Below are 27,913 nucleotides of genomic sequence, written 5' to 3' on the forward strand. Positions count from 1 at the left end.
GTTTCCTTTTAAAGTATGTGCCTTTTTCTGCTGGTCTTTTTTACTTTTTTAAGTCTTGTTTTTGTCTTTCTGCCCCTCCTAACCAGGTCTCATTCTCAAGTAGGCAAGTAATGTTTTATGATTTTGATCTAAACTGCATCATATTTCTTTTTGTGAAGACTAAGTCTTTTAAACTCAATTACAAGAGTCATTTTGTCCATATACACAGCTGTCTTAAAAGTAAGGCCTGTCTTGAACACAAAAACTATCTCGCTGATGAAAGTCCTATTTCTGATGGGACAAGATCAGCATAGCTTGAGTAATAAAGAATTAACTCTTTCCTCTCATCCAATTTGCTGCAGGGAATACTTGGCCAGATACTATCTGTTTGGGGATTTGAAAATTTTTTTCAAATGACTTGTTTGGGTAAATACTGGGTCAACATCTCTATAAAGCTGAGATGCAAATCCATTGCATGTTCAGAATAAGAATGTTTGTGCTCTTTCTCTCCCGGTTCTAGCATTTTAGCTTTGTATAAAGGCCTGCTTCCCAAGATTATGAGGCTTGGACCAGGTAATTATGTTTTCATTACTTATATCCTTCCTTCCTTATTGTTCTAGTATCTTTCTCATTCTTATTTGTGTCCATCGGAGAAGGCAATGGCACCCCACTCCAGTACTCTTGCCTGGAGAATCCCATGGACAGAGGAGCCTGGTAGGCTGCAGTCCATGGGGTCGTGAAGAGTCAGACATGACTGAGGGACTTCACTTTCACTTTTCACTTTTATGCATTCGAGAAGGAAATGGCAACCTACTCCAGTGTTCTTGCCTGGAGAATCCCAGGGATGGGGTCGCACAGAGTCGGACACGACTGAAGTGACTTAGCAGTAGCAGCAGTAATACAATAAAAGTTGGTCACACTGTGAAACATGGAAACCTTAAGAATAAAAAGTTGTGTAGCAGTAAGACACTAAGGGAGTCCATTAGATGCGTTGTACTTTTGTTTATAAAGTATTATTTACGGCCTTGCTAGAGGCTGATAGAAGCCAAAGCCCAGCTTAAGTCAATAGGAAAGGATCCACAGTCACTTGGAGTTTGAGTGGCTTCTGGCTAAAGGGGAGGATTTTCATTGAGTAAGGGACCAGCCCAAAAAACCTCTCTCTGGTTCTAGTTCGTTCTTGCTCCTGCCTCAACTTCGCTTGACTGAGAGAAAAGCAGGAGGACTACTCCATGAACAGCCGGCCACATCTCTGCACAGTCGCCTCTGGGGAGGGGAGCGGGGAAGCTGCAGCCTGGCTCTCGCCTTCCTGGCTCCTGTCAGCGTGATGGCGGAGGGGATTGGCTCGGGGCCTTACCTCAGGATGCCAGCCCACAAAAAGCCGGCTGCCATTCCCACAGGGAGAGTCAGCTGCCTCTATGTAAATAGATAAGAAAGCAACTGCTGCAGACTCTACCACCTGGGCAAATAGTCTTGGATTATAAGCAACCTTGTGAATAAGTACAGAAGTATGCACTAGGCCACACAGATTTTTTTTACCAGGCCACACTCACCTACTTAGACATCCTGGTAATCTTCCCCCAAACCTTCCCCTGCTCCTCCCCCCTCTCCCTTTCCCCTTCCGTCCTCCCTTTGAACACCCCATGTGTCCCTTCCCTGCCACACTCACACACGTGCATATTTACGTTTAAATCTCAGCCTTTCTGCCAACCTGAGATATAGAACAGCAGTCTGTAAATTGAAGCTGTTGAACAGTTCATACTTTCATATATTTAGAAAACACTTTTACAATTCCCAGTCCATCTATCCCAGACTTCCTAGGCATTTAAGCATGGATTTTTGCTTCACATTTGAGATTCAGACCTCTTACTGGTCCATGTATAAAAATGAACTCAGTCATAAAGAATATCGGTGATTTTGTGGAACTCTCTCTGCAAGAATGTGGTGTTTTTCCTTCACCACACGGTAAAATCCTGCTAGTAGACCTAGTATTAGAGAAAATCATAGGACTGACCCTCCTCCAGCATTCTCAGGAGGCCATGGGCCTGAAAAGGGAGAGTGATCAGGGAGAGTTTAGCTAAAATGGTAATTGACTGGAACCTCAATCCAAAACTCTTAAATAATCTGACCCCAAGTTTTGTTAGAGGCTTACAAATGTTTGGTTGGCTTTTTAAATGTTTTTGCATGAGGTGTCCTGAGTTGCTGTGGTGTTAAATCCAATGAAAAGGGTTGTTGTGAACATACTGTCCAGGCTAAACAAAATTGTTTAGCCTGTCATCCCTGCACTGTCATCCCAAACATGCAAGTCCTACCAACCTCAAAGGAAAGAAAGTTGTAGAGAGGAAGGTAAGACTTAAAGATAAGAGTTTTGTTTTGTTTTGTTTTTGAGAGAGAGGGTAAAAATGAAAAGCTGGATGAACCTGGAATTCTCACCCTTCATTCTGGAGAAACATCCCAACTTATATACGATTGTGAAGGGTGAAACACCTTAGTTTTGTAAGTCTTAGCAGCTCTCTGTGGCTAATGATCAGGATCTCCCAGGAAAGAAGAATTTTAAAGTCTGTGGTTCAGACTCCAAATATCACTACTCAATTCTGTGTGTTCTTGTCTTACACTGCAAACGGTTACTAAGAGGAAATACAGCAATTACATATGTATGACAGCCCTCTGTAGTGCATCCCTTTTTGTTTGCCAGAACTCCAGGAGGGCTACAGCAGCCAAGATGGGGCTAATAGAGTATCTTCATGGGTTAAAAATGAAAATTACAGGCAGATAATTATCTTTGGCATAAGGTTACACAAACATGTGCAGCCTGTAGATTAAAAAAAAAAAAGAAGCATATGGCAGTGTGTACAAAATAAGATGAAAATCAAGTTCTATTTCTTTCTGTCAAAAGTCAGTCTTCTGTTCACATAGCCAAGTCTTCTCTAAGATGTGCTCTGGATATTTGTCCACATTTTGATTTTGTAATACTGTTCACATAGACACGGAAGGACAGAGAACATTTTAAAGGGCACAGGATGTGTGCTGTTTACCGCATCAGAGAGAACACAAAATCATTCACATACATGTGCTTCTGATGTCTAGGAATTCAGCAGCCTCAGTGTTTGTCTTCCTATATCGTATTCCTGTTGACATATTATATAGCAAGCCTTTTTGCAGCCAGTTATATAACTCTTCTCTTCCCAGATAAATGATGGCCTTACGACACCTAATACAACTACCAGATTTGCAAGTGCAATCCATATCTATTTGAGGCAGATGAAAGGAATGAAGGCAACAAAAGGAGGTTGAAAGCTGGTTAAGTTTTGAAATACAGATTTTAGAAGGACTCAGAAGCTATTTTTCACATTACAATCCAGTTGAAAGCTGTAAGAGAAAACCAGGCCCATCTATCAAGCACCATCTTAGAATTCTATGTCCCTGTTGAATGCGGCTACAACAATGCTCATTATAAAATGGAAAAGATAAATCCTTTGCCTGCACGTGACAAATACGAAGGTTTCTGTTCACAGGAAAGTCACATGCCCTTACATGACTAAATGTGTATTTATTTACTTTTAAAAATTAAAAGTGCCTGAAAAAGAATCTGATGAAAAATGATGAAGGTTACAGAAACTCATGAGGAAAAAATATATTTGGAGGCTCAAAATGGTCTTGATTTTGCTCTGAGAATTTTCCACAGTTTTCTGTCTATGCATTGGAGCTTGAGAACAGATGATTCTGAATGGCTTCTGCCTGATAGGCTGCATAAGACTCCAGGGGATTCAGAAACCCAGTGGGAAAGACAACACAATCTCACAGGATTAAAAATTGCTCTTTTCTTTTCTAGGTGGTGCAGTGATGCTGCTGGTTTATGAATACACCTATTCATGGCTTCAGGAGAACTGGTGATTGCCTACGGTGTATTTTTCCCCCTTGTGAAAATGGATTTTCATTAGACAGCACCATCAGGAGGCAAGACTATCTATCAGTTAAGCCTATACAATGATAAATTATAATTATACACTTAGATACAGTTGTAAAAGGTAAAACAGTGTTCAAGAACAAAACCTATTTTGATACTTCAAAAATTATCTCTAGACAATTTGAAACTGTCATTTTAATATCCTTAAAACTAAGAGGAGAAAATTAATACTGTGAAGCAATGAAATATATAAACTGAATATAGAAAAGTAGCATGGAAATTAGATATATTCCATAAAAAACAATACAAATTTTATGACCTATGTTCCTCTTATCTGGCTTTACAATAAAAATTCTCATTGTATTGATGATTATTTTTTCCTGAAAGGTAAAGAAGTGCTTATAAGTGAAAAAAATATGCCAAAATTTAAGGGATTAAATTAAATATTATTTAATCATATACAAGGAAAATGTTTCTGAAGAGTACTAAAATGGCCTTTTTAAAATTTCATGTTAAAATGTGAATTGTTGGTTTCCTTTGGTAATAATATACATCTCATTTGTATTTTCCTAAACCTACTTTATATTTTGCACTGTTGGTTAAAGCAGGTCATATTTTTAAATTATGATATTTGAAGTGTTTTGTGACAAAGATAAAACATGAAATTATATTAAAACTACTTTACATAGTTCCCTTTGAAAACAAGTTTTAATGCTGAAATATTTTTATGTTAAATCAAAATTTGAACTGCTCCTTAGGCCTGTGTGTGCTGTCTGTGTTTGCATCACATACCTTTTCTCAGAATTCTTATCTATGCCATTTTTTTAAAAGGATGCTTAGAATAAAACTACATTTCTAGCTTACTAGTTTTAAGTGATGGTTTCAGATGTGAAGTCTACCAACTTCAATGTTAAAATATGTATTACGAAGGAGAAAATGTTTCAAAAGAGAAGTACATTCTTAGCATTTCCAAAGATGCCTGTACTAACATGCACTCAAAAAAAAAAATTTCCTTGACGTTGATGTAACGAGGCTTAATTTTATATCTGCATCCTGAAGTGATGCTCCTTCAGTAGCTCGAGCCAACAAAGATATCTGTTCTAGGATGACACCTGTTCTTAACTATAACCAGAAGATCTGTCTACCATGAAGCTGTATCACTAAAACATTTTGAAAATAAAAAATGAAAGATAACATGGTAGTTATTACTTTTTATTAATTTAGAGCATTTGAAGTATAAAAATAAAGGCTTTTGACATACTGTATATACATACACGGCCTTCACTTGTACATCCTTTCCAGCGTGTTCTTTAATTTATATTTCAGCCCAATACTTAGTAAGAGGGTCATTAAAAGTAGGACAAAACAAGAGAAGTAAGAATGTGTCTGTTGTCCAACTGCATTCTATCCTTGCAGGTAACACTCTCCACCCTTTGAGAGAGAGCACTGCCTCCAGAGGCCATGAAATTGAACCTTTAACCTCTCCATGTGGATGAGATGGAAAAGGATCTCTGAAGAGTGCATTTGCCAGGTTAAAAACAACACTTTTACCCCCTAAGAAACAGAGGAAAAAAGTCAATGTTAACCAATAATAATAATGTTTTAAAAAATCAAACAACCTCATCTCCCCTCCCACTTCCCTTCTCTCATTTTTAAAAGTAGTTTTAAATCATAGTGTGCTTTGAATAGCAAATTGTATTTGGGCTTTCTCTTATCTTTTAAAATTTACTCCATGTGAATTCACCATTGCTAAGAAAAAGCCTCCGGGGGAGGAAAGAAAAGGAAAACATTTATAGTATTAATATTAGATTTTTAAAGATACAAGAATCAGGAAAAAATTATAAATAGCATATTAACAAGAGACTTCTTAATTTAGATAAGGAAAATAACATTTAGTTGTATTTCCATACAAATTATTGATATTTTTTAAAGACTCCTAATAGCCTCCTAAAAACATCTGATCAGAAATTATTCTGTACCTTGTGTCAGTTTTTCTGCATGGCAGGAGAGTCCTTGTACCGTATGGTTTTAAAGTTTCCACCAAATATCGGACTGGTATTTTGTTCCATTTGGTTTATAGTTCTATTTTCTCACCAGACTGGGAACTCCAGATGTCAATAGGAGTTTTACAAGATCAAAGGAAGACTATGGCCCTGAGAGTTCATCTGCTCCTTCTGCTTATTCTTCTCCTGAAGTTATAATCCTCTGTTTGTAGCACTGAATTTCAGTTGCTTTAGAAATAAATGCAGTTCAAAGCTCTCTACGAGATATCTGCTGCTTGAAAAAAGCAATTCCTCGAACATAACTTGTGTGTCAGAAATCTGCTTACTGTTTATATCATAGTGATTTGAAAACCTGGCTAATCTAGCCATCCGAGTTTTAAATGAGGCCATGAAACCGATGTGACAGAAGTGGATTGCCCCGTGGGCTGTGCACAGCCCAGACAGGAAGGAATCAAAACCACCTAACATCCATATCTAGTGATGGGCCCTGTTAGTTATTGCACAGAATCAACACCAAAATAAAAGCCCCACAATATATTAATTTTCCAATAGATGAATTGTACCAACGTTTTAAAAACGTATTTTCAAGCCTATATTGCCAAGCAGGAAGAACTTTCTAAACAGAAGAGATTAAAACTGTAGATTTTTTCCCAAGAAAATCAGTTGTTTTAAAATATGAAACATAATCACATGCTCTCTCTCTCTCACACACACACACATATACCCCCTCAGTTCTATTATTAACATTAAAGTGAAAAGAAAATTGGTTTCAAAAGACCCATTAGTTAAACCATGTCCTGTAGCTCCAGAAATGAATAAAAGGAATTTTTAAAAATTAAATAGCATTTGTATTTCTAATACCATCACCAGTTTACCTACACGAGACACACATGCTTCTGTACAACAATGTAAACTTCACAGCAAGCCATTTTTACATTCATTAGAGCGGAATTTTCCATTTTCTTTAAATTACAATGTAATTTTGGGCTGAGATTGCTGAACACACAGGTAAGCCAACAATAACAGTACAATTTAGTTTCACAGTGGTTTTTTTTAACATAAAGTTCATTTTAAGTGTCTTTGCAAAGCATTTCACATTAAACTTAAGTTTCTAAGTGACTTCCTTTAGAGCCTCGTTCAGATATTTCCACCCTCTTGTCTTTATATGCTTGGCATGTGTGTTGATTGGGATACAAAATGGGAGACTGGCTTGTTTTATCTGTTTTTGAGTCCTCTGTTGTAGAAAGAAAATGTCCTTCATGAGATGTCGAAGCCTTCACTGCACACACAAAATCTGGGGCAAGTCCAGGCCCAGGAGCCTGAGCAGCCCACCACCAAACAGAGACAAAGACATTGCCGGAAAGTCACCTTTGCAAAAAGAAAGAGAAAAAAAAAGCGAGGTGGGGGGGAGTGGGGAGGGGGTTATCCCATGGAATGAAAACACAAATGCACCATCCAGAGTCCGTATTTACAAACTACTAGAAAATATAAGCATTATTGTATTTGGAACCAAGTCAAAACACCAGGAGGAGCTAAATTCAGATATTGCTTAAGTTATACATATATTTTCCAACAAAATAGGTCATCTGTTAAAAATAAAGGATCACTCAAGTCAATTATTGATTGGTTTCCTAATGATGAATTAAGGCTTATTTTATTACCTTATTTGATTAGAGAGTGTAGCATAACTTTTTCTATATGTATTTTCTTTTATTGATTTTGCAGAATCTCAACAATTGCACATCTCAGAAGTTCAGGTTGATTTAGAATAAATATACACATGTGGTTTTACCAAAGACTAGTTTTAAAAGTTCCTTAAGCCCTTTGAGGGGTGCAGGTTTCTTCACTACGTTAAAAACAGTGTGTGGGCAACACAAACGTCTCATTCAATCCTTAACATCGCTTTTGTTTTTTAAATCCTAAAGTCATGTCAGGTTTTCTGTCAGAGAGAAGTTATGGCGAGAAATATTTAAGTGTCATCAGCACAAAGGAGGTGAGTCCATAAAGCCAGCTTTCCGGCAAAAGGGTTGGCGGGCAGAGGGGTGGGATCCGAGACCAGGGAAGAGGGGGAGGGTGTGCCGAGAGGGAGACTCCTCGGGTGAAGCTGCTGCAGACAGAATCTCCCATCAGAGCGCGGAAGCTGTGACAGAGTGGCTACCTTCTCGGGCTGCCTGCATTCCCTTGAACGCCAGCGACGCGGGAATGTCACAGTTGTGGGGGGAAAGTGGGGTGCCACTGGCATGCTGCCACCCGTGTCCAGCAACATAACCAGAAGGAGCAGCGCTGTAGGTCATGTAGGGCGACACTTGGCCCGGGGTCGGGTAAGGAGCCATGCTGGATGCTGACACAAAACTGCTTACAGCTGGGAGACCGTTTGGTGCCTAAAAGGAGTCGGAAAAGAGAAGAGGTGAAAATAATCACATTAGAGTGGTTGATATTTCACCAGTTCTTAGAAAAACGCAGAATGTAAGTTCTGAGCAGTAAATGACAATATTCTGACTCTACCTTCTAATTTCTTTTTTTTTTTCTTAGATTTGACTCTGTTTATATTCTAAATGCATTTAGTCTTGCTACTTAAACGTATTTTTTTCCACAAAGATTTTGAGGAGGCTAAAACCAGAAAATCCACAGTATTTGCTTTTGCTACTTGGAATTATAGGAAGGAAACACAAGGTGAGGAAAGAATGAATTGTGATGAAGTACTCTTAGAATCCGTGCAGCTCTCTGTCCGCCTCTGTCAGCTCCCCCCACACTCCAGTTCTGTTTGGCGCTTTTGCTGAGATCTTTGTGAAGGGCCTGGTCGGGGTACTTTCATTTCCAGTAAAGAAGGGCAGAGTGTGTGCTGTCATTTTAGAAACTCAAAATGAGCATGACCTTTGTTAAATAAAACACTGCCATATTTTAAAACATCATGTTGAAAATGCCTGTTGGACAAAGGACATGCAAAGATCAGGCAGTTTGTCTATAAGGGTTTTTTAATGAAGATGAGGGGGGTATTTCTTCCAGAGTTACTTTATTAAAAAGGAAACTGTCAGAATATGAAAGGATTACATATGCATGGTTTTGAAATTGGAAAATTTGCTTGCAAAAGTTTTACGGCTCTGTGATCTGAAGTTTTAGAAGCCATGTGGATAAATCTCTTGAAATGAATTTAAATGTAAAATCTTAGTTTGCAAACAAAACGCAGCAACTCTGGCAGGCAAGTCTGCCTAGAAACCTTGGCATGCAATAAATTATTGTTGGTATCGTTACTATTAACAACACCAAAAACACCCTGATTTCTAATCCTGATTCTGGCATGAATACTCAGCACCCTTCTTCAAGTAACTTAATTTTCCCCCTTCAATTTCTACATTGTTTAGAAATAAGGAAAATGCCATTTCCTGGTGGTGATCTGAATAAATAAACATATCACCATATTTCCTAATGAAAATATAATGTAAATAATAGAAATATAATTCATAACACCAATTAATCCTTAGAGGTAAGAAAAGCAGACATATGTTGGATACTATTTCCAATTCAGTAGCAACATAGAAATTGTTTTCCAATGTAATTTATTTGGTTATTATTTTCACTTCCATGTCTATGAGAATGCAACAGTGGGATCTCAAAAATCATTTTCTCAATGTAGAGTAGGGCATGGAGTAAAATATATACATGGATGTAATTTAACACTGCTTGTGAATTTCTGTCAAAATAAGAATAAAAGTACAGGGGTTAACTTTATGTAGCTAGTTCTATAAGAACACACACCTCCTATTCTTTTTTTTTGTCAGAGTGCTTGTTCTTTGAAAAATGGGGAAGAAGAAAGAAAACTGAGGTTTCCTGAATCTGTCCTATGTCTCAGGCACTAAGAAATACCCAACATATTTTATCAAATAATTAAACTGAGAAACTGTATCTCATTTTAACCTACTGAGTTTATAATAATTACAAGATAATTTATAATGAGTAAAACTCTGTTTAATTGCAATTAAAATGTGTTACAAAGGATGATGTTCTGATTTTTAAGAAAGAAGCCATTGTACATCACTGTTGAATATAAATGAAATCTTATCCTCTTTTTACACAAGAGAATATAGATTAAGGAGTTCAGCCATTTATCCTAGGCCAATCAATCAGCAAGTCCATGACCATGTGTTAAAAGAAGTTATCACCCCTTCTGATACAGGATTCTCTGCAGCAAATCATACTGTTTCTCCTGGACAATTAAAAGATACGATTTCATTCCAAACTAGAGCATCTTTTCTGGTAAAAGTTTCTTTCCTCTTCTAGAACCTGACACTCAGTCTTAGGCCCTAATTCTGTTTCTTAACGTCTAAAAAAAACCCCCTCTTTTTCCTGTTTTCTGAGAATAGCTCATTAGAAAATGGTTCAAAGGAGAAACACTTTAAGGCTCTCTCAGCAAATGAGTATGAAGATCAAGAACTGGCAACCTGCAGAAGAACTTTAGCATTGCACAGAGATTATATTTCTGATCATTATTATCTAGAATCTTCCCAATAACCTAAAAGAAATTAGTTTGGAAAGGAATTGCTCCAGTTCAATTATGGAAAGGTGTCTGCACCTGTATCTGGTCTCTTCTATTCTAGTATTAATTAATATTTTATACACCAAGTATCATAAAATAAGAATGTTAAGACTAAAGTGTTAAGGCTAAAATTACTTTAAAACTAATGAAGACTTTTGCTCAACATTTGACCAATACATGGGTTAGACTATGTAGTATTATACAGAAACAACATATTATTTAGCAACACAGCAGAAAAAAAAATGTATTGGTGAATTCTGTTTTTCATCACAGCTAAATTTTTCCTACTCATTCTTTTTTCTTTATATATATTTTTTCTATCATTCAACTTTACAGTTCTCTGTGAAATACTTTATCATATTCCCTTTTTCCCTTTCCTTCCCTTACACCCTTGCTGCTAGAACCATTGCTCTGATGTCACCCCTTTATTGGGGGCTCTTCAGCTCCTCAAATGTAATGTCTACAATCCTTGATGTGGGTCCACTTCTTTTTGCCCAGAGATGTCCTCCTGAGAAGTCAGGATGGAGTGGATTCTCATTTTAGATAATGCTCCTAGGATTTGTGGGAAGTCAAAACATTGAACTTAAGCCCAGGTTACCATCAGATGCCTTATTTATTCCATAACTACATTTGTTCATCAACTGTAAAAAAAAAAACACACACTAATAATTCTTTCCAGATTTGTCCATTTTCTATCAAGGCACCAAATTTATTTTTTATGTTAAATATTTCAAAGTCCTCTAAAATCTGCAATATTTTTAGAGTCATTTCAGTGATGCAGGCCCCACTATACTGCAGAAAGGAAGGTTGGGAAGGGGACCTTCGAGAGGTTTGACCTCTTCATCGTTAGGAGGCAAGGGAAGGCTCAAGAATTTGCTTTAAAAAAAAAAAAAAAAGAGATCTTTAAACAGCATAGAAATAGCTCTTAGCTTTCACTCATGTTAAATTATGACCTAGATTTGGGGTGGAAAAATTTTGTCTTAATTTCCCTTTTTACTTTTAAAGTTCACATTTAAAAATTTCTTTTAAACGGCATAATCAAGATGAGAGAACAAATATGCTTTAAATAAAATGTACCTGCCACCATCACCATTCATTCTAGTGACCCAATAAACACATCAATTTTCTCACTATTAATTTTGAAACATGACATTAGTAAGATATAAATCTCTACCAGGTAAAGTAATTGTTACTTATGAAGCAATCATTGAAAGAGTAAAATTTTCCACCATAAAGGAAAACAACTACAGGTAGCATTGATGTTTGTTTATTCTTTCCAGTAAAAGAGCACATGACTTAAACTTCCCAAATCTGTTTAATGTTTTCAGTGAAGGGCATGTAATTAATCTGAAAAGCTAGTTAGGCTGAGTAGAGACTACCAAATGTACACCATAAATATCGTGGGAGCAAACATGCTAAATTACTCTATTTAATTGGATTGTAAATATGATTTATAAATCGACCAACATATGGAATCCCCAGGGAAGAGTAAACAAATTTTCCAAATGAAACCCCAGCAATGGGCATGTAATGGAAATCTCATTTCTGAAAATGACTTTACCTAAAGATTCCATAAATAAGACCTCAATCAATCAACCCCTTTTTCACGTGGATCATGTGGATCTTCCATGGAAGCCACGAGAATCCTTTCCTCTAAAGAACTGTACAAGGGTCCTCCCTAAGACAAACTATCTTCAACCTAATTTTGAGAATGAGATTTACTAATACAAAGTAAAATAGACCAAACTGTATACCCTGGAAAAAGTAAGTTTCTTGTTTTGTTGAATGTTTCCAGGAAAAGATACCTTTTATCCCACTGACATTAAACAAAAGAGTTCAGGGAAAAAATACATTAAGATGCAATTTAGTCTAGTTACGGTTATCACAAGAATGAATGAAAGTATGACTTTTCATTGCATTTGTTCTAAAATGTTACACAGATTTGCCAGTTTTTAAAAATATTTTCAAATGACTACGTTGAGAAGCTGTATTGGCAGAGAGTTAGACTATAAACAGTCTGAGGACAGGGTCTTGCCTTTAATCATCTCATGTCCTCACAAAATGGGACACATTATAGGTGTTTCATAATTACTTGTATACTTAAGTTAGTGCAGCCTTTTGAAAGCAAAATGTGTGATGCTCTTGCTTTTTAAAAACAAGAAAAAACAAAACAAACAAAAAAACTGGGCACCCTTTATCGCAGAATAAGCATTACATTTTAAGTAAGCAAAATGAGTAAAGCTGTTGAAAAGGTAAATAAAAGTTGTAACCTAGCTATTTCATTATTTAATTTATGGTCATTGCATTTATTCTCCTCCCCCCACCACTGCCCCCAGAGAAAAAGGAAATGCATTAGTTTCCAAACAGTCATGACCATGGAAAAAAAACTGGTATGACAACTGTCTGGCATCTAGAGGTTATAGACAATTCCTCAAATTCTGGGAGTTGTCTACTCAACTTTGCAAAAATGCAAATAGTAGTGCCAAGTCTTCAATCCACAATCTTTCATCCACTCATCAGCCCAACCTGGTCCTTCCCTTATGATAAAATGAGTTTACCCTGGCTTTATAATAAAGTATGTTCAGCCACAAACAGCTGTGCTTCACCTAGAATTTCCACCTAGGTATCATAAGCAAGAAAAAGCTTCAGATCTGAAAATAAACAAGATTCTCTCTCTCTTTTTTTTTTGTGAAGTCATTTTTCTGGCTGCTGTTCTACCCTTCTTAATTCATTATGCAATAACCTAGTAAAATAAATCTGACAAAACGAAATGACAGTTGTAAATATGATTTCAACATTCATCCAAAAGGATCTTAATTATATTTAGTTATCACATTGCATATCTAATTGTCTCTAGGTAATGGAAAGCTGCTATTTTAAATGTTTTTCTAAATTTTATGTTTCCAAAATGTTAATAAAATTGATGTATCCTTGAAAAAAATTTAAATAGCTTTTTTTGGTATTTCATATGATATGTTTTACCAATACATAATTACTAATTTTAAAACATAGTTAAAAGCTAGCCAGGTCAAAGAATATTTTTCATAATAGGTAGTATGAATTTCAAAGACTATTAACATTTGCCTAAAATTGATTCTCTATAAAATTATGAATTATTTAGCACAAAATAACTTTATTTAACATGAAGAAAAATCTAGGGCAACTTCATTTATATTTTCACAAGAACAGTATGTCTGCAAGGACAGTCAGTCTGTTAAATAATGCACTAGAAAATTATACTCAGGAAATACTATATTTTAAATATAATGTACAAATGAATGTTTCATAAGAATTTCAGATTAATTTATGTCTCCAAATTAAACTCTTTTCACATCTCATTTAACTCTGAACTTTTTCTTAAGTTCAAGTATTTATAGATTATTCTCCATTCCTGATATCTCAATTTATAGCTAATTTTATATTAAACTTGCTGTCTAAGTTGTCACTACCCCAAAATAAAGATACTCAAAGCTTATAAATCTACCATTCAGATTACTTGAATCAGAGTACCAGATATTCTTTTTTTTTTTTCCTTGAGAAAGTATGCCTAATAATACAAAGAAAATTTCAACACCTATACAACTGTTTATGAACTCTTTAAAAAAAAGAATGAGGTAGTAATTCACTAAGTACCATATAAAAGGGTAGATATATTCCAATCGCCTGTTTCTGTGTCTGTTTTGTTTGTTGGTTTTTTTTGCCATGCAGTTGCATTCAGAGTGTTTTATATTTTCAACAGAAAAGAGCCAGCCATTAGGACCCAGAGAAACATTATTGTCATTGAGAGTTAGATGAGATTAAAGAGTTCGAGCCCAACATTAAATATAGGTGAAAAAAGTAAAAATAAATATCCTTCTTCCTCTGTTCTCAAAGATAGACAATAAGGATTTCTGAATGGCACTATAAAATATCAATTGCAGTGTAACAGTAATGTGTGCAAGTTTGAATATTCTAATGTTTAAAAAACAAGATAGATGTGTGCATAAGGTTCTAATTACTAGCAATCGGGCAACTTTCTTTGCAGTTTAAGCTGAAAACAGAAACTCTAGATTACAGTAATCAATAGAACCTATGATCAATTGTTGGTAATTTTACAGGTATATTCTGACAAAGGATTATGCTAAGTCCTATGATCCTGAACTCTCAATTTCCTCCTTTATTAACTAAAATGAAACTGAGATCATATACTAGTGTGCTATTTAATAACAACCATAAATACCATAAAAGTATTATGGGCAAAAATCTTGAGAAGTTTTTTTTTTGTCAAAGACTTTCAACTTTTGTTCATAACACAGAGAAAAGTGTTACCCAAGTTTACACTAGGATTGTAGAAACATACATATGCTGATAACATTTTGAAAAATAACCTTAAAAAATAAAATTACTCTTCAAATATTTGTAGGAGAAATGCATATACATATATGGAATACACACACACACAACACACCTTATATTTGCAAGTCTGCTGATGAGCAAATTTTAATGTATAACTTTACCCTCAAGGAAATTAATGTCTAAACTCCAAAAGTGCTCACAAAATGACACATTCTAAGTATATGTGTCTACTTAGCACACCTTCAGCATTAAGCACTATTTTGACAGCTATAATAGAGTAGCTGCTGACTTAATTATGCATGGAAATTTTTCAAGTTTTGAAATTTTACATCATTTTTATTATCTTACAACATGGCAATGCAGAAGGTTAGCAGATTGCCATTAAGAACTTTCCAAATGAAAGTTTGATACAAATGTCTTTTTCTTCAAAAATTTTTAATTTTTTCTCAAGCATTTAGAACAATACTTATTGGCCACTTGTTTAAATTATTCATTCTTATAAATTGATAATTTAATGATTTGATAGTCACTGCATAAAATGTAATGGATTTTTAATGTTCAGAAAATACAAAGTAGATTACTTCACACTGTTCTATTTTTATTTTAAATTGATTGGTTTCATTTTGAAGTGTGTGTATTAACCAACCACTTCTAAACAAGATTAAACACTAGGTCTATAATTCAAGGGAGTAAAAATAAAAGTAATTCTAAAGATTCTTGTATTATGACACTGCTTTATTTATAAACTAGGTTCATCAACTTTATGTGGGAGACTTTTTTTTGCAGCTCTATACTTCACAATGTTATTTCAGGAAATGATGACCTAATAAACATTACTGAGCACCTATTAAATGCTTACTACTCTACAGGCTAGGTGCTTTATAGACACTCTATTGTTTGTAACAAAATACCTTGACACTTTCTGACTATGAACTCCCTGATCAAAATATATTCTGACAAAATAAAAAACTGCTTGTTTTTAAGTCAATCTCTAAGCGCCATTTCTATCCATCGGCAATATATAATGAATACTTACTATGTGCCCCATGTTGTATTATCATACTGAAATTTCACACTTCTTGAGGTTGGGCCTATTGTTTCCCTGTTTTATAGATGAAAAAAGAGAGACCCTAAAAGGTTAAATAACTTGCTTAAGTGGCAATGGTGCTATTGATCATAATGCCTCTTCTGTCCTACCTGCTCTTTTGCAGAAGAAGGTAGTGACAAACTTTCTTATAATTTCTCGTTTGCATGCTTAACAAATAAGAGATTCAGGAAAGGGACCCTCCTTCCTTGCTGCTATTTTCTGTGATATTTGTCATGGGAGAGCTACTAACATATACGGGATTCTGTTTTAACAAAATAAAGGAGGGAAGACAAAGTGGAAATGGTGTTTGTTAGAGAAAATAAAGACTAGGGATTTTTTTTTTCCCCAAGTGAATAAAAGTTCCAAGTTCCATTGAGCGGAAAAAACTGATTTTTACAGATATGAAAACATTGAAAGTTTTAAGATTTCAAAATAATAAAAGAAAACTGGGTATTTTGAGGCTCTGGAATAGGAGTTTGGCATGAATAAATTTGCAAACCTACACAGGTCTGTTCAAAGAAGGTCCGGCTTTGTTGTTGTTTGGTTTTTTGAGAGCTTTGAACTCCTGACTCCACCGTGGTGATGAATTTAGATTCAAAACTCTGGGGCTTTTGTTGTTATGGTTGTTTAGCTTTTCTCAAGGAAAAGAAAAAAAAAAACAACAACACGGGGTGTTTTAAGTTTTCTTTTGGAGAGTCGAGGGAGGGACAGAGGGAAAGAAAAATTAAACGGTCGACAGCCAGTCCGTATAATTTGAGGTTTTCTCACTAACCTCCCTGGGGAGATGACGACGTGACCTTTAATCGGGGCGCGGGAACTGTCTGAAGTTGCTCTGGTTGCCCTCTACTCGCCGTCGCGGGGCCCGCCACGCGCGCCTGTGCCCGGGGAGCCGCGGGCCGTCCGTGCGGGAGGAGCCGCGGAGCCGCGCCCTCGGGCGTGCAGGCCGCTCGCCGCGCGCGCAGCTGGGAACCCATGGCCGCCCGCCTGGCCCCTCGAAGACGCCTTCCCCGGTGAGTGCAGCCCCGACTCGGGCCGCGGAGAGGGCTTCGGGCGCCAACTCTTTTGGCCAACAGGCCCCGAGGCGCTTCCAGGGCCGCCACCCCGGCCCCCGGCTGAGGGGTCGAGGCCTCACCCCGCCCTCGCGCGTCCGGGCGTCGTCCCACCCCCGCCGCCCTGGCCTGGGGCTCGTGGCCGCCACGGGGAGGCGGCTGGGGCTTCTCCTCGGTCGAGGCTCCGAGAAGGGCCCGGACCTCCATCGCCCAGAGCCCCGCGGCCCACCAGGCGGGACCCCCGCCTCCTCACCTGCGCGTACTTGGCTTCTTGCTCCAAGGCCCCCTTCTCCAGCCCGTTGACCGCGTGCGGGGCGGCGGCGGGGAAGTTGCTGCGGCCCAGGCTGCTCCACTCCTCCACCTTGGGGCTGTGGTAGGGGGAGCTGTCGCTCACTCCTGGGGGGAGGAAGAGAGGGCGTCAGGCTGGACGGCCGACCGCGCGCCCCCTCCTGAGACCAGCCCGGAACCTGCGACCCGCGAGCGCCAGGGCCGCGACCTCGGGCGGCCCCCTGCCCTCCGCCTCCCAGGGGCGCGGGCCCGCCTCTCCGGCCGGCAGCCCGGGGCCCGGCCCAGGTGACGCCTCGGAGTAGGCCTCTCCCGGCTTTCTGCCCCACGCCCGCGGGAAGACATTTTTTTTTTTTTTTTCTTTTTTCAACCGGCCTTTGATTACCTCCTCCCGTCCTCGCTCCCCCGGGGAAACGAGTGGAAGGAATCAAAGTTTTCCCTCGAATTTTCTCAAATCGGGGAAAGAACGCGTGAAACTGGATGCGCCGTTCTCCCCAGTCCTAACCCAGGGTCGACTGGGGGTTGACAAAAATCTGAGACTGGTGCGGGCTGAAACGGGAGATAGGGTCGCGCTGGCCTAACCATGTCTGTTCTGGCGCTCAGAAACATCCAGCAAGTGCTCACTGTGCTGTGGGGATCTAGTACTTAAGTCAACAGATGGAACAAAAGACCCGTAAAGTCTTTTGCAAACAAATGACTAAAGGATGCCCACAATATACATGCAAAGCATAAGTGCATAGGTGTGTGCCTCCCTTGTGTGTGACTGCCCTTCGTGCTCTATCTCTATACATTAAATACTGAGATGATATGCATATGACTCAAAAAACAAATAGTACAATTACCACTGTAAGTGCCACCAGTGTCAGAGGTAAGGTCATAGGTTTACTTTTTCAGTGAAACAAAAGGTTAGGAAAATTAAAGTGGAATTAAGTGTTTTGGACAAGAGGTAAAGCTGTCAACTATCCTTTATGCTCTTTATAGAGACGCAAAGAAAATTATATGATGTAAACCGATTACCACAATACCAAGAGGTGTGCATGTTGAATCATGGGCATCTTTAAGTGAGCAAGTACAATTTTAAAGAGAAGATATTTGAAAACGAGGAGAAGTTTGTGTTGGGACCCATGGGTGGAGGACTGGTTTGACAAAGCTACTACAACGATCTTAAACACTTCCATCTGATACTGTGCTTCAAAAGCAGGGCAATCATTTTGAGGAAAGATCGTTTGTAGAAATAATCATTTTATATTCACAGATTTATCAGAAAACAGGTTGTTTAAAGCTGGCACCCAGAATCAACAATATGTAGAATGAAGAGTTGCTTCTCTCCATAATCGAATACTTTTCCGACTGACATTTGGTCTGATTGTAGGTTCCCTAGGGAAGAAAGGTTTTCTTTTCAACTCTGTCAGTCTTTTTTCACTATACCTCCCCCTCTCCAAAGAATTAAGATTGTGTTCCAATTTGCACCAGGAAATAGTGTTTTGGCCCAGAACTGCCAGTCTTTCCTTGCCTTCCCAGACAAAAGGCAATCGGTGGGCACAAGCCTGAAGTTATCTTAAGAAATTGAGATCCCCCTGCGCGCCCCCATTTCTGCTGATCTCACACTTTCCCATGAACAGGGGCTTCCTTTAAATGTCAGTGAGGTCAGTTTATCCTATAAATCAAGGGCAAACTCTCTCCAACTAAAGCTCCAGCCAGCTCCAAATAAGACAAAACTGGGCCCTTAGAAGGATCCTATAAAGTCATGGTCAGAAAACAAGAAGATGAGAAATCAGGGCTATGCTTTAATTATTTAAAAAGATAATTGTGCCAATGTGGTGGCAACCGAGAAAGGCAGGAAATAATTAAATGAACTATTTCCCCTTTTCCTATTTAATCCCCCCCCCCCAGCTCTTTTTAAAGTTTTGGCTGAGAAATTAAGAAGGTAGGCTCTTTGTATTATTTAAATTCTGCGTCTAGGGCATTTTTGACTTTGTTTTCTCCCTCCTGAGAAAGAAGTTAACGCGGTTTTACGTTTTGTTATATTCTGTTTTAACAACGCAGTAAAAGAAAACAAACTCGGGTCTCCTGCGGAAGCCGGACTGAGCATAAGGGCTCGGGGAACCGTCCTTAGCAGCAGAATAAGACACTCACAACACGAAACGTCAAGGGTGAGAAAGGAAAGGAACGGTGGGGTGGCACCACTGAAAACGTGCAGGGACGGGATGTCCACTAGGATTCCCTGGGACTGGGGGACCCTAAAGGAAGCGGCAGGCGCGGGGAAAACGGGAAAGAACAGGAGAGAGGACAGCGTGGAATCGCCGTGCATTTTCCCTTCATTATAGCGGTGGTTGGCGCCACTTCCTAGGATATGTATGTGCTGAAATCTGTTAAGGTAAAAAGTGTTCAGTGGCGGGGAGGAGGAGAGCGGGAGAAAGAAATAAAGCAGAAAATTAGTCCCAGAATGAGGAGTGCTCTAACATGCAAGTTACTAGTAGTAACTTCGGGACCTCCGTTTCCGAGGAAAATGAAGTGAAGCATAAGAATGAAACCAATTAGGTGACATTTGAACTTCCTGCCTGAGCAAATTTGGTCTGATTGCCAGAATGCAAGAAGAATACTGCAATTTCTACAGAGTCCCCGACTCCCCAAACAAGCCGCCCGAAGTCGTCTCTGCAGCCGGCAGCTCCACGGGCCCGCTCGGGCCTCTCGGGCTGCGCCCCAAGTCCGGCCCCGGCCGCGCTCTCCAAGTGAGCGGGCTGGTCCGAGGCTGCCGCGGCGCGAGAGGCGGGGGAGGGTGGAAAATGCGAACCATGTGTTGGGGATGGGGGATGTTATGGGTCTGGTAGTTTGAGATGAGGCAGTAGACTGTGTGTGGCAAGGAAACGAAGGGCATAAATTTCACGTTAATGAGATCAGGACACCCCCTGGGAGGACTCCTGACGTTTCCAAAGGAAAAAGTCTCAGGTGGTGGGACAGACGCAGGCCCCTGGAGGCGCAGATGCGGTAACCCCAGAGAGGGTGCGGAGGGAAGCTCTGCACAATCCCATATCCGGCCCCCGTGCCCTTACCTTGGTCGGTGATGGAGCGAATGCCCAGGATGTCGGTGACGGAGTGCGAGGAGGGCCAGGTGCGCGGCATGGCCACTGAGCCGGGGATGGCGGGCACCCCAGGAGGCGTGGGCACCTTAGCGGCGGCCGCCGTGATGGGGCTGGGATAGGAGTAGATGTGGTTATAGGGCAGCGCCGGCTGCGGCGCCGGTTGGTGCTGCTTGTAGGAGTCGTAATGGCCCTGTTGGGCCAAGTTGCCGATCTTGTTGCGCAGGATGCGGCTGATGGAGCTCACCGAGGGCACGTTGTACTTGTCACACACGCCGTCCGCCAGCAGGCGGTCCCGGATCTCCCAGGCGAAGATACCGGGGTCTCTCTGCTTGTAGGTCCGGATGTGCTTCACTACGGTGGGGGTGGTGACCCGAGGCTTGCTGCCCCCAATGGCTCCTGGCAAGATCGAGCCTGTCTCATTGTAGCGCGCCAGGATCTTGCTGACGCAGCCGTGCGAGACCCTTAGCTGGCGGCTGATGTCACACGGTCGGATGCCCAGTTGGGCCAGCTCCACTATGCGAAGCCGGATGGCGTTGGGCAGCGGCCTCCCGTTCACGAATACTCCTCCCAACTGGTTTACCTCCCCAAAGGCTGGCTCTGCAAAACGAACACACGGCGCGCGGGGACGCGCACCCACAGATTGGGACAACCGCTTGCCACTCGGCCTCCGCGCGCGTCAGGGGGCAAGGCGGAGGCCCCCGCCTGGGACTAAGGACCCGGGCTTTCACCAAACCATACGGTCCCCGAGCCTTGAGGAACGGCCTCAAATCACCGCGGTTGAGTCAGACCCTCCTCCCTCATTCCGGCAGTGCCTGCGGCCGATACAAGCAAATAAAGTGGTGAGACGCAGGGCCTCTCCGAGTGTTCAGAAGCCTCCGAAGCAGGCGGGGAAGTCGGTCTTGACGCCTGCAAAGCGGTTCCTTCTCGCCCACTCGGCGCTAATGTCCTTGGGCCGCTCCCCCTTGATCCCCAGCGCCCCGCCTAGGGACCTGCGCAATTAGACAAAGTCTAGTCCTTTTTTTTTTTTTTTTTCTGGTTGGCTTTTATACCCGGTGTACGAGAAACAAAATTTGGTTCGCCACCAGGGCGCGGGGCTTCCTGATGCCACCGCTCCCTAGTCTTGAAATCAGAAAATGGCATCAACAGCAGCAATCCAGTAGCCAGCGTTCAGACCGAATTGCTGCGAGCCGCTGACCCTTAGCGTGTTCCTACAACTTGTAGGAACACGAGCAAAGTCAATAAGGAGAGTGTGAGCGCTCAGTGGTGCGCGCCCTAGCGCGCCCTCCCTCCCTCGCCCGCTCGCTCCCTCCCTCCCTTCCCGGCTCTGACAGCGTACCCCGCCGCCACTCACCCATTGCTCCGAGCAGTACACCAACCGGGCCCCAGTTCCGCACTCCCAGAAAGAAACTCTTCGCGTGGCCTTAGTGGCCCGTCGTGCTGCTGCCCCGGGCCGCCTGTGCCTCCGCTTCTCCCCGGGAGGAGGCGGCGAGAGTGCAAAAGGAAGGAGTAAAAGGAAGTCTGTGCCCCGCTGAAAGAGGCTTGAGTTCTGCATTTCAATCTAAGCAGCAACGTGGGCTGGCCTGAGCGGGGCCGGGCGGCTCCGTCTATCACTCACTAGGGGCACGCCCCCAAAGAGGAGGGCCCGGAGGCAAGCTGCGTGATGATTGGTTTGGCCCGTTGAGCGACAGTACAGTCCGGGAAAGTTCTTCCGCTGTCTCTTTCAATCTCGCTCTGCACCTGGGTGACTAAATACAATGAAAAGAGGTGTTTGACACCTTCCCAGGGGCAGCGCAAACAGCAAAATCAGGCTCTTAAAAATGCTGAATAAGCAAACTAAAGCTTTTGGTCTGAATTCGAGAGACCCGAAGGGAGAAGGGGCCGAGAAGACTTCTTTGGGGGGAAGGCAGACATCTCAGAATTTAAGTTAAAACTCTAGGTGGGAGGTGAGCGCCGCTGTCTTTGATGGTGGTCATGGCGAGGGTTCTTAGAATAGCCTGTCATGCAAGCTTCAAGAGGTTGTCAAGAGAGGATGGCTGTTACCAGCGGATCTTACTGCACTACATCCTACGCCGAGAGACCAGAGCGCAGGTGTGAGAAGGTAGGCCCATCGGAGAGACGAGGAGAATAGGGGAGACCTAGCCAAAGGGTCGCAAAGAGTCGGATAAGAAACTGGGCGACTAAACACGAGCAGGAGCCAGAGATGGAGGCCACTGTTACCTCTAGGTGGACACCGCTCTCCTCGCCTCGTGACTAACTCCCCACAACAGTCTCTAGAGAGTTCATCCAGGAACGCGGGGTCAAACATTAGCCTAGGCTCCAAGCACGAACGTAATTACACGCGACTACAGCGAGCGCATAGCCAACTTCAACCATTGACAGGCATGGGGCACTCTCTGCGGAACCCAGTGCGCTGGAGAGCTCAGTCATGTTGCTGGTTCGCTGGCCCTTGGTGCCAACGACGTTCGCCGGGTTTCCCCCACCAGTGAACCACTGCAAAGGGCTTATGTTTAAACATGAAAGACTCGTTCCTAAGAATGTGAACACCCTCACATGTATGTGAGTCCCACATCTCACTAGCTGCCAGAGGCCCTGCAGTTAAGCCTACCTTCCTAATTTTCCTTTTCAGTCACGCAAACTCTAATGTAAAGTGTCTTTTTAGCGGTCAAAGTTATTCACATTTTGAGTATGGGTTATGGAGAATGCGAATCAAAATTAAAAGCAAGGCGGGAAACATTTTTAATGAACCTGGGAGTTTGCACTGCTTCAGGGTCGAGGCTATTGACACTGCCTCTTGACAGTCATAAGGTTACCTCCTGGTGCGCAGAAGTTTCAGTCCTGAGGGATGAGCTCCGGTTTACACATAGGGAAGCTGACTGGGCCCCAGTCTAGGCCGGTAAGTGACAAGAGCCCAGGAAAAACTCATGATCAGCTGTGCTTTTTGAAATGAGCAGTAATCTCCAGATCTTCACACTTCCATGGCAGGGGTGCACTCTAAGTTGAAATGTACAGGTATGAAGGATTTGAAAGATAAAGGAACAGTGAAGTCAAACATCCTTAATTCTTTACAACTGGCTTCTTGTGGAAAGTCCCACAACTAGACATACTTGAACGTGTCTGCCTTTGCAGTTGTTGTTTCTGTTTCAGTTGTTTAAAATCTCCAAGTTTGACTTGATAGCGATTTCACCAGGGTCTGATCCCCCAATACCTGTTACGTGGCATCTACATGTAATGCAGGTGTTCTACAACTCGGAGGGCCTTTGTGTATCCCAACTTTGAAAAGCAGCAGATCGCTGTTGGGGCAGTTTGAGTCTGCGACATCTGAGAGGAGCATACGATTTTGCCTTAGGCTTGTGCAAAGGAATGAATGTGCTGGGCATTTTGGTCAAGAGTTCCTCTGACCCCTCTTTCCCTCTCACTAACAACACATACTGAGTAAGCGACCCCTGCGCGGACTCTATGCTCTGTCCAGTGAGGGCTTCTCGGACTTTGCTGGGCTGTGATGTTGATAAAAGGCCGATTGCCTTCTAATTGGCCAAGATCTAGTGCTGCGGTGTGCTTCTTTATGCTCTGTGAGGGCTTTAGCAGTTCTGCGGCACCAGCCTGGAGTGATCAGAGACTCGTATTGTTTGGCGCTCTGGCTAGGAGGACCTCACACACTACACCCTCTCCTTCGCCCCCAAATCCCTCAGCTTCCTCATATTTCCCGGGACTCTCCAACCGGTTTGGGCTTCCCTGGTGGCTCAGACGATGAAGAATCTGCCCACAATGCGAGAGACCTGGGTTCGATCCCTGGGTCAGGAAGATCCCCTGGAGAAGAAGGTGGCAACCCACTCCAGTATTCTTGCTGGAGAAGTCTCCGGACAGAGCAGCCTGGCGGGCTACAGTCCATGGAGTCGCAAAGAGTTGGACAGGACTGAGCGACTGACTCCACACCAACAGGTTTGCTGCTGCCTCTCCATTGCCACCTGTGGTCGCGCGCGGTGTCGGCCCCCTGCTCGCGTCTCTTTCGACCCAACATGCCTTTTAACGCTGGCGAGTGCGGATCTTCAGCCCTCTCAGCTCAGTGCATTCCCGAGAGCGAGAGAAGGATCTTGTTCGGGAGCACTAATTATCAGCGGCAACCTGAGGCCGGGGCTCGGGGGCAAGAGGAGTCGAAGCTTCAGGAGACAGAGGCGCCCAGCCCTAGATGAAGGGGCTGATGCAGACTCCCCCCTCTCCCCGCCACCAACCCCCTGCCAGGCCGCACACTGAGCGCTGTGGCCAGGTAGCCTGAGACTTGGCGAGAGACAGTGACCTAAAGCGGGAAAGGGGGCTTGGTGGTGTGGGGCGGGGGGAGAAAGGGAGAGAGCAACTGTAAGGGCCAGTAAGCCTCGACTGATGGTGGGCGTAGGGATGCAGAGAAAAAGCAAGGGTCAGTTGAGGTCAGCGCCCCCTGGTTACTGCCCCCTCTGAACCCGGGAGATCACACAGAGATCGGAAGGATTTCGGCTAAAGAAATTTAAGACCAAAACACAAGTAAGGTCTGCAGCTGACACAGGCCGGGAAGAAGCCAAAAGCCCTTCCCAGGGCACTGTCTAGATCTCCTCGGAGGAGCGACCCGTCCTCCGGGTAAATATTTACTCAGTGGGAGACTGGAAGCTGGATGGACGGGAGCGTGTGAAGGAGGGGGCTTCAAGGGGTGGAGAGTCTCCGTACGCTCGACACTGGCGGGGACAGACCTGGGCACAGGCCCGAGGGGAGTCGGAGCCCGGAGATTTCAGAGACGGCCGGGTCCCGGCGCGCGGCTGAGGAACTTAGCGCGCCCCTTTGGCTGGACTCCTTCCCTGCCCTTGCGGGCCCCGGCCAGATGCCGTAAAATCTTCATAAATCTGTCAGCGGTCCCAGTGCTTCGGGCGATCACCTGCGGCGTGCCCCTCCTGGCACCAGCGGGGTCTGGGAAGAGGTGCGGGGAAGGAACTGGACTCTGGCTCCTTCCGAGGCCGCCCCCGCGTGGCCCTGGCAGACCGCGCCCGGACCCAGGCGCCATACGCTGTGCAGGGAGTGGGGACCTCCCGGCTCTCCAACCCGGACCGACGTCCCTGGCGGCTCCGCCTCGCGCCTCTTCCCGGTCCTGCAGGTTAGCGACGACCACAGATGGGACCGTAGCGCGAGGGTGGGTTGAGAGGGGCGTGTGTATGCGCGGGAGAGGGGTCCTGCTATTCCCAGGCGCTTTTAGGGATACTAGAGTTGCCGAGGAAAATGTTAAGGAGCAGATTCCTCCAACTTGCCCCTCTGTCGGGAAAAGACAGGACGAAAAGAAAGGCTCAGGCGACGACGGCCGCCTCTCGCCCTGCCAGGGGGAGTTTCGGGGATCAACAGCAGCCAGAGTCTGAGCTCGGGGATGGGTTTTCAAAACACAGTTACTTCTTCCAGTCGTCTGAGGGAGAATACGGTAGAGGCAAGACCTCCGATCCGGTCCCCCCACGGGAGCGCCTCTTCCAGAGTAGGTGAAGGGTTGCAAACTTCGTAGAGAGAAAAAGAGGCCGAACTTCTCCGGTCCTCGCCAAACTGCGCTGCCAACGCCCGGGCCGCGGGTTCCAACCCGGATCGGCCCGATGCAACGTTCCGGCCTGGTAGGGTCAGCGGCCGCCCCTCCGCCCACTGGACCTCCCAGCGTCTGCTGCCGCACGTGGCAGCCGGAAGCGCACCCGGTGCCTAAGGAGAGGGAGGGTCCACCCTGGGCCGCGGGCTGGACCCCATCTGCGCCTGGGGCCGCGGCCGGGGTCGGAGGCGACGGCCAGAGGGAAGAGCCAGGGGGTGTGGGAGAGACCGCCCACCCGGGCGCTCAGCCTCAGCCAGGCCAGGGTGGTGGTGGTGGTGGTGCTGAAGAGGGGAGGGGGTGTCCAGGCACTGACCTGCCAGCCTGTACTTCGCCGGGCTGCGGACGCATCCGGACGCACCAGCCCAAGTAGAGGCCGCTGGGGCCCCCAAGAGGAACCTGGAAAATTCTCCGAAAGTCTCTAAGGCCTCCCCGCGTTCTCGCTGCCTTCCGGCTGCTGGTGCTCACGGTTGAGACCCTTTCCCCAGAGGGCAGCAGCCCGCGGGTTCCTGCGGGAGCGCGGAAATCCCGCCGCTGGCCGTGGGATCCGCCCTGGGGCTGCGAGCGCTCTCACCCGCTTTCTCCTTCCGAGGGCAGGGGAGGGGCTTGTTGCCGCCTGAAACCCGCTTTTAATTCTCCGCCTGCCTGTTTCCGATCACCCGGGGTTGGTTTTTCTGTTTGCACACTCCTTCTGTTACAATAAAAACAATCGACATTTCTTTTCAGTTTCCCCACATTAGCGTCACTCAGTAATTGTTCCCCACCCCCCTTCCCCCCGCTTTGAAGGCAAGCGGTATTGCTGGTGCCCTCGCATTGGAAGGTTCCCGAGTATATAAGCAAACCTTCCCTAAAGACTTTAAAGTAAAAATAAATAACCGCCCGGGAAATTGCTGTGACCCTAACATCACTTTCTGAACGCAAATTACACCCATTTTTCAGTTTTCAACAGCGGAATTGTTTTCAGAAGGACGGCGCGTTGCCCCCGTGTGATATGGTTATATTTGTTTATTAAATCCACAAATGAAAGAGAACACATTTTGGGGGCAAGGGGCAAAACTCTTGGCTGCAGAGTGGCAAGTGCGATCAAGGATCGGGTCCGGCTGGGGGCACGAGCAGGGCGGAGTCCAGCAGAGACGCCGGGCTGAGCGTTCTGCCCAAGGGACGCTTCGACCTGCCTGATTCGAAGCATCTGTAGAAGCCACAGAGCTGTGACGAGGACACTGTCCGCGGTGCCTACAGCCTGAGCAGCGCTGGCCAGAGAGAATCGCCGCTGCCTGTGGGAAGAACAGGCTCTGGCGGTCTTTAAGAAGGCAGGGGGACTGCCTCCTACTGAAGACCCGACTGGCCTAAAGGTTCCTGGAAAAGATAAACGAGAACCAGGCCGTGCCTGTAAGCCTAGGTTTCAGATCTCAAGCACATACAAACCCTTCGGGTCCCCCACCAGGGTCCAGGTTTTGTTGAACGCAGCGTGTTGGGGTTGCCTGTTGGCTTCAAAGGACTGCAATCAATGTGAGGGCCAGCCTTGGTGCTAAGCATCTGCGTTCCTCTCGTTTTCAGGGATGCAGAGAACCCGGACCCGCTCACTTCTCGGTCCTCTGGGGGTGGGGGGGAGGTTGCAGTTGGCACAGTGTCCGCACGAATCGCCTCGGGTCCCGCGCAGCTCCGTGAGTCCTCACACCCAGGCAACGGACAGGGTGATGGGACCGCCTGGCGCCGTGCGGTCGAGATGCGGGATTTCCAACCTGTCGCCTTCTCCAGCCTAATTCCACCACTGATCAGCCCCGCGCTGACCTCGAGAACGGAGACTCATGCTACCCTGTCCTCGCATTCTCTCTCCGAAAACAGGAATCCGGGTTTAAGAGCAGAAAGTCAGGGTCGGATTCACGAAAAATGTCCTGCTTTCTTTGAGTCCCTGGCTACCTTTCTGCGGGCAGTCGCTTATCATAGCGCCACCTACAGGTGCATTTGATTGCGCTCGCGCAATTTTTACCACGATGGGGCAAGGTTGAATATCCACAAAACTCTCATAGCCCGAAAATTCTAGTTCTCCCTTCCAATGCCTCCTCCACCCTCAAC

General features: G+C 44.0%; 2 protein-coding genes across 5 annotated transcripts in view; one reads left to right on the forward strand and one right to left on the reverse strand.

Moving 5' to 3' along the window:
* Window positions 1-5,077, forward strand: part of SLC25A21 (solute carrier family 25 member 21) — a 504,473-nt gene extending 499,396 nt beyond the window's left edge. For all 4 annotated transcript variants that reach the window (XM_043434358.1, XM_043434357.1, XM_043434359.1 and 1 more), the window contains exons 9-10: window positions 500-552; window positions 3,809-5,077. In XM_043434358.1, the coding sequence (XP_043290293.1) occupies window positions 500-552; window positions 3,809-3,870 (115 nt within the window). In that variant the 3' untranslated portion in view covers window positions 3,871-5,077. The remainder of the gene's footprint in view (window positions 1-499; window positions 553-3,808) is intronic.
* A 2-nt stretch (window positions 5,078-5,079) lies between these two features.
* On the reverse strand, window positions 5,080-26,427 carry PAX9 (paired box 9). Its single transcript, XM_043434360.1, has 5 exons — window positions 26,154-26,427; window positions 21,611-22,004; window positions 20,230-20,856; window positions 17,145-17,287; window positions 5,080-8,267 (listed from the first exon to the last, which is right to left on the reverse strand). The coding sequence occupies exons 2-5, from the start codon at window positions 21,612-21,614 to the stop codon at window positions 8,013-8,015; spliced, it is 1,029 nt and encodes a 342-aa protein (XP_043290295.1). The 5' UTR covers window positions 21,615-22,004; window positions 26,154-26,427; the 3' UTR covers window positions 5,080-8,012.
* Between the last annotated feature and the right edge of the window lie 1,486 nt (window positions 26,428-27,913).

Source organism: Cervus canadensis, chromosome 17, assembly GCF_019320065.1.
Source record: "Cervus canadensis isolate Bull #8, Minnesota chromosome 17, ASM1932006v1, whole genome shotgun sequence".
Lineage (NCBI taxonomy): Eukaryota > Metazoa > Chordata > Mammalia > Artiodactyla > Cervidae > Cervus > Cervus canadensis.

Coding starts and splice junctions, on each gene's coding strand:
- PAX9 (XM_043434360.1), bottom strand. Junction 17,288..20,229: donor TCGCTCCATCACCGACCAAG/GTAAGGGCACGG, acceptor TCCTCCCCCCAG/GAGTGAGCGACAGCTCCCCC. Junction 8,268..17,144: donor AAGAAGCCAAGTACGCGCAG/GTGAGGAGGCGG, acceptor GACTCCTTTTAG/GCACCAAACGGTCTCCCAGC.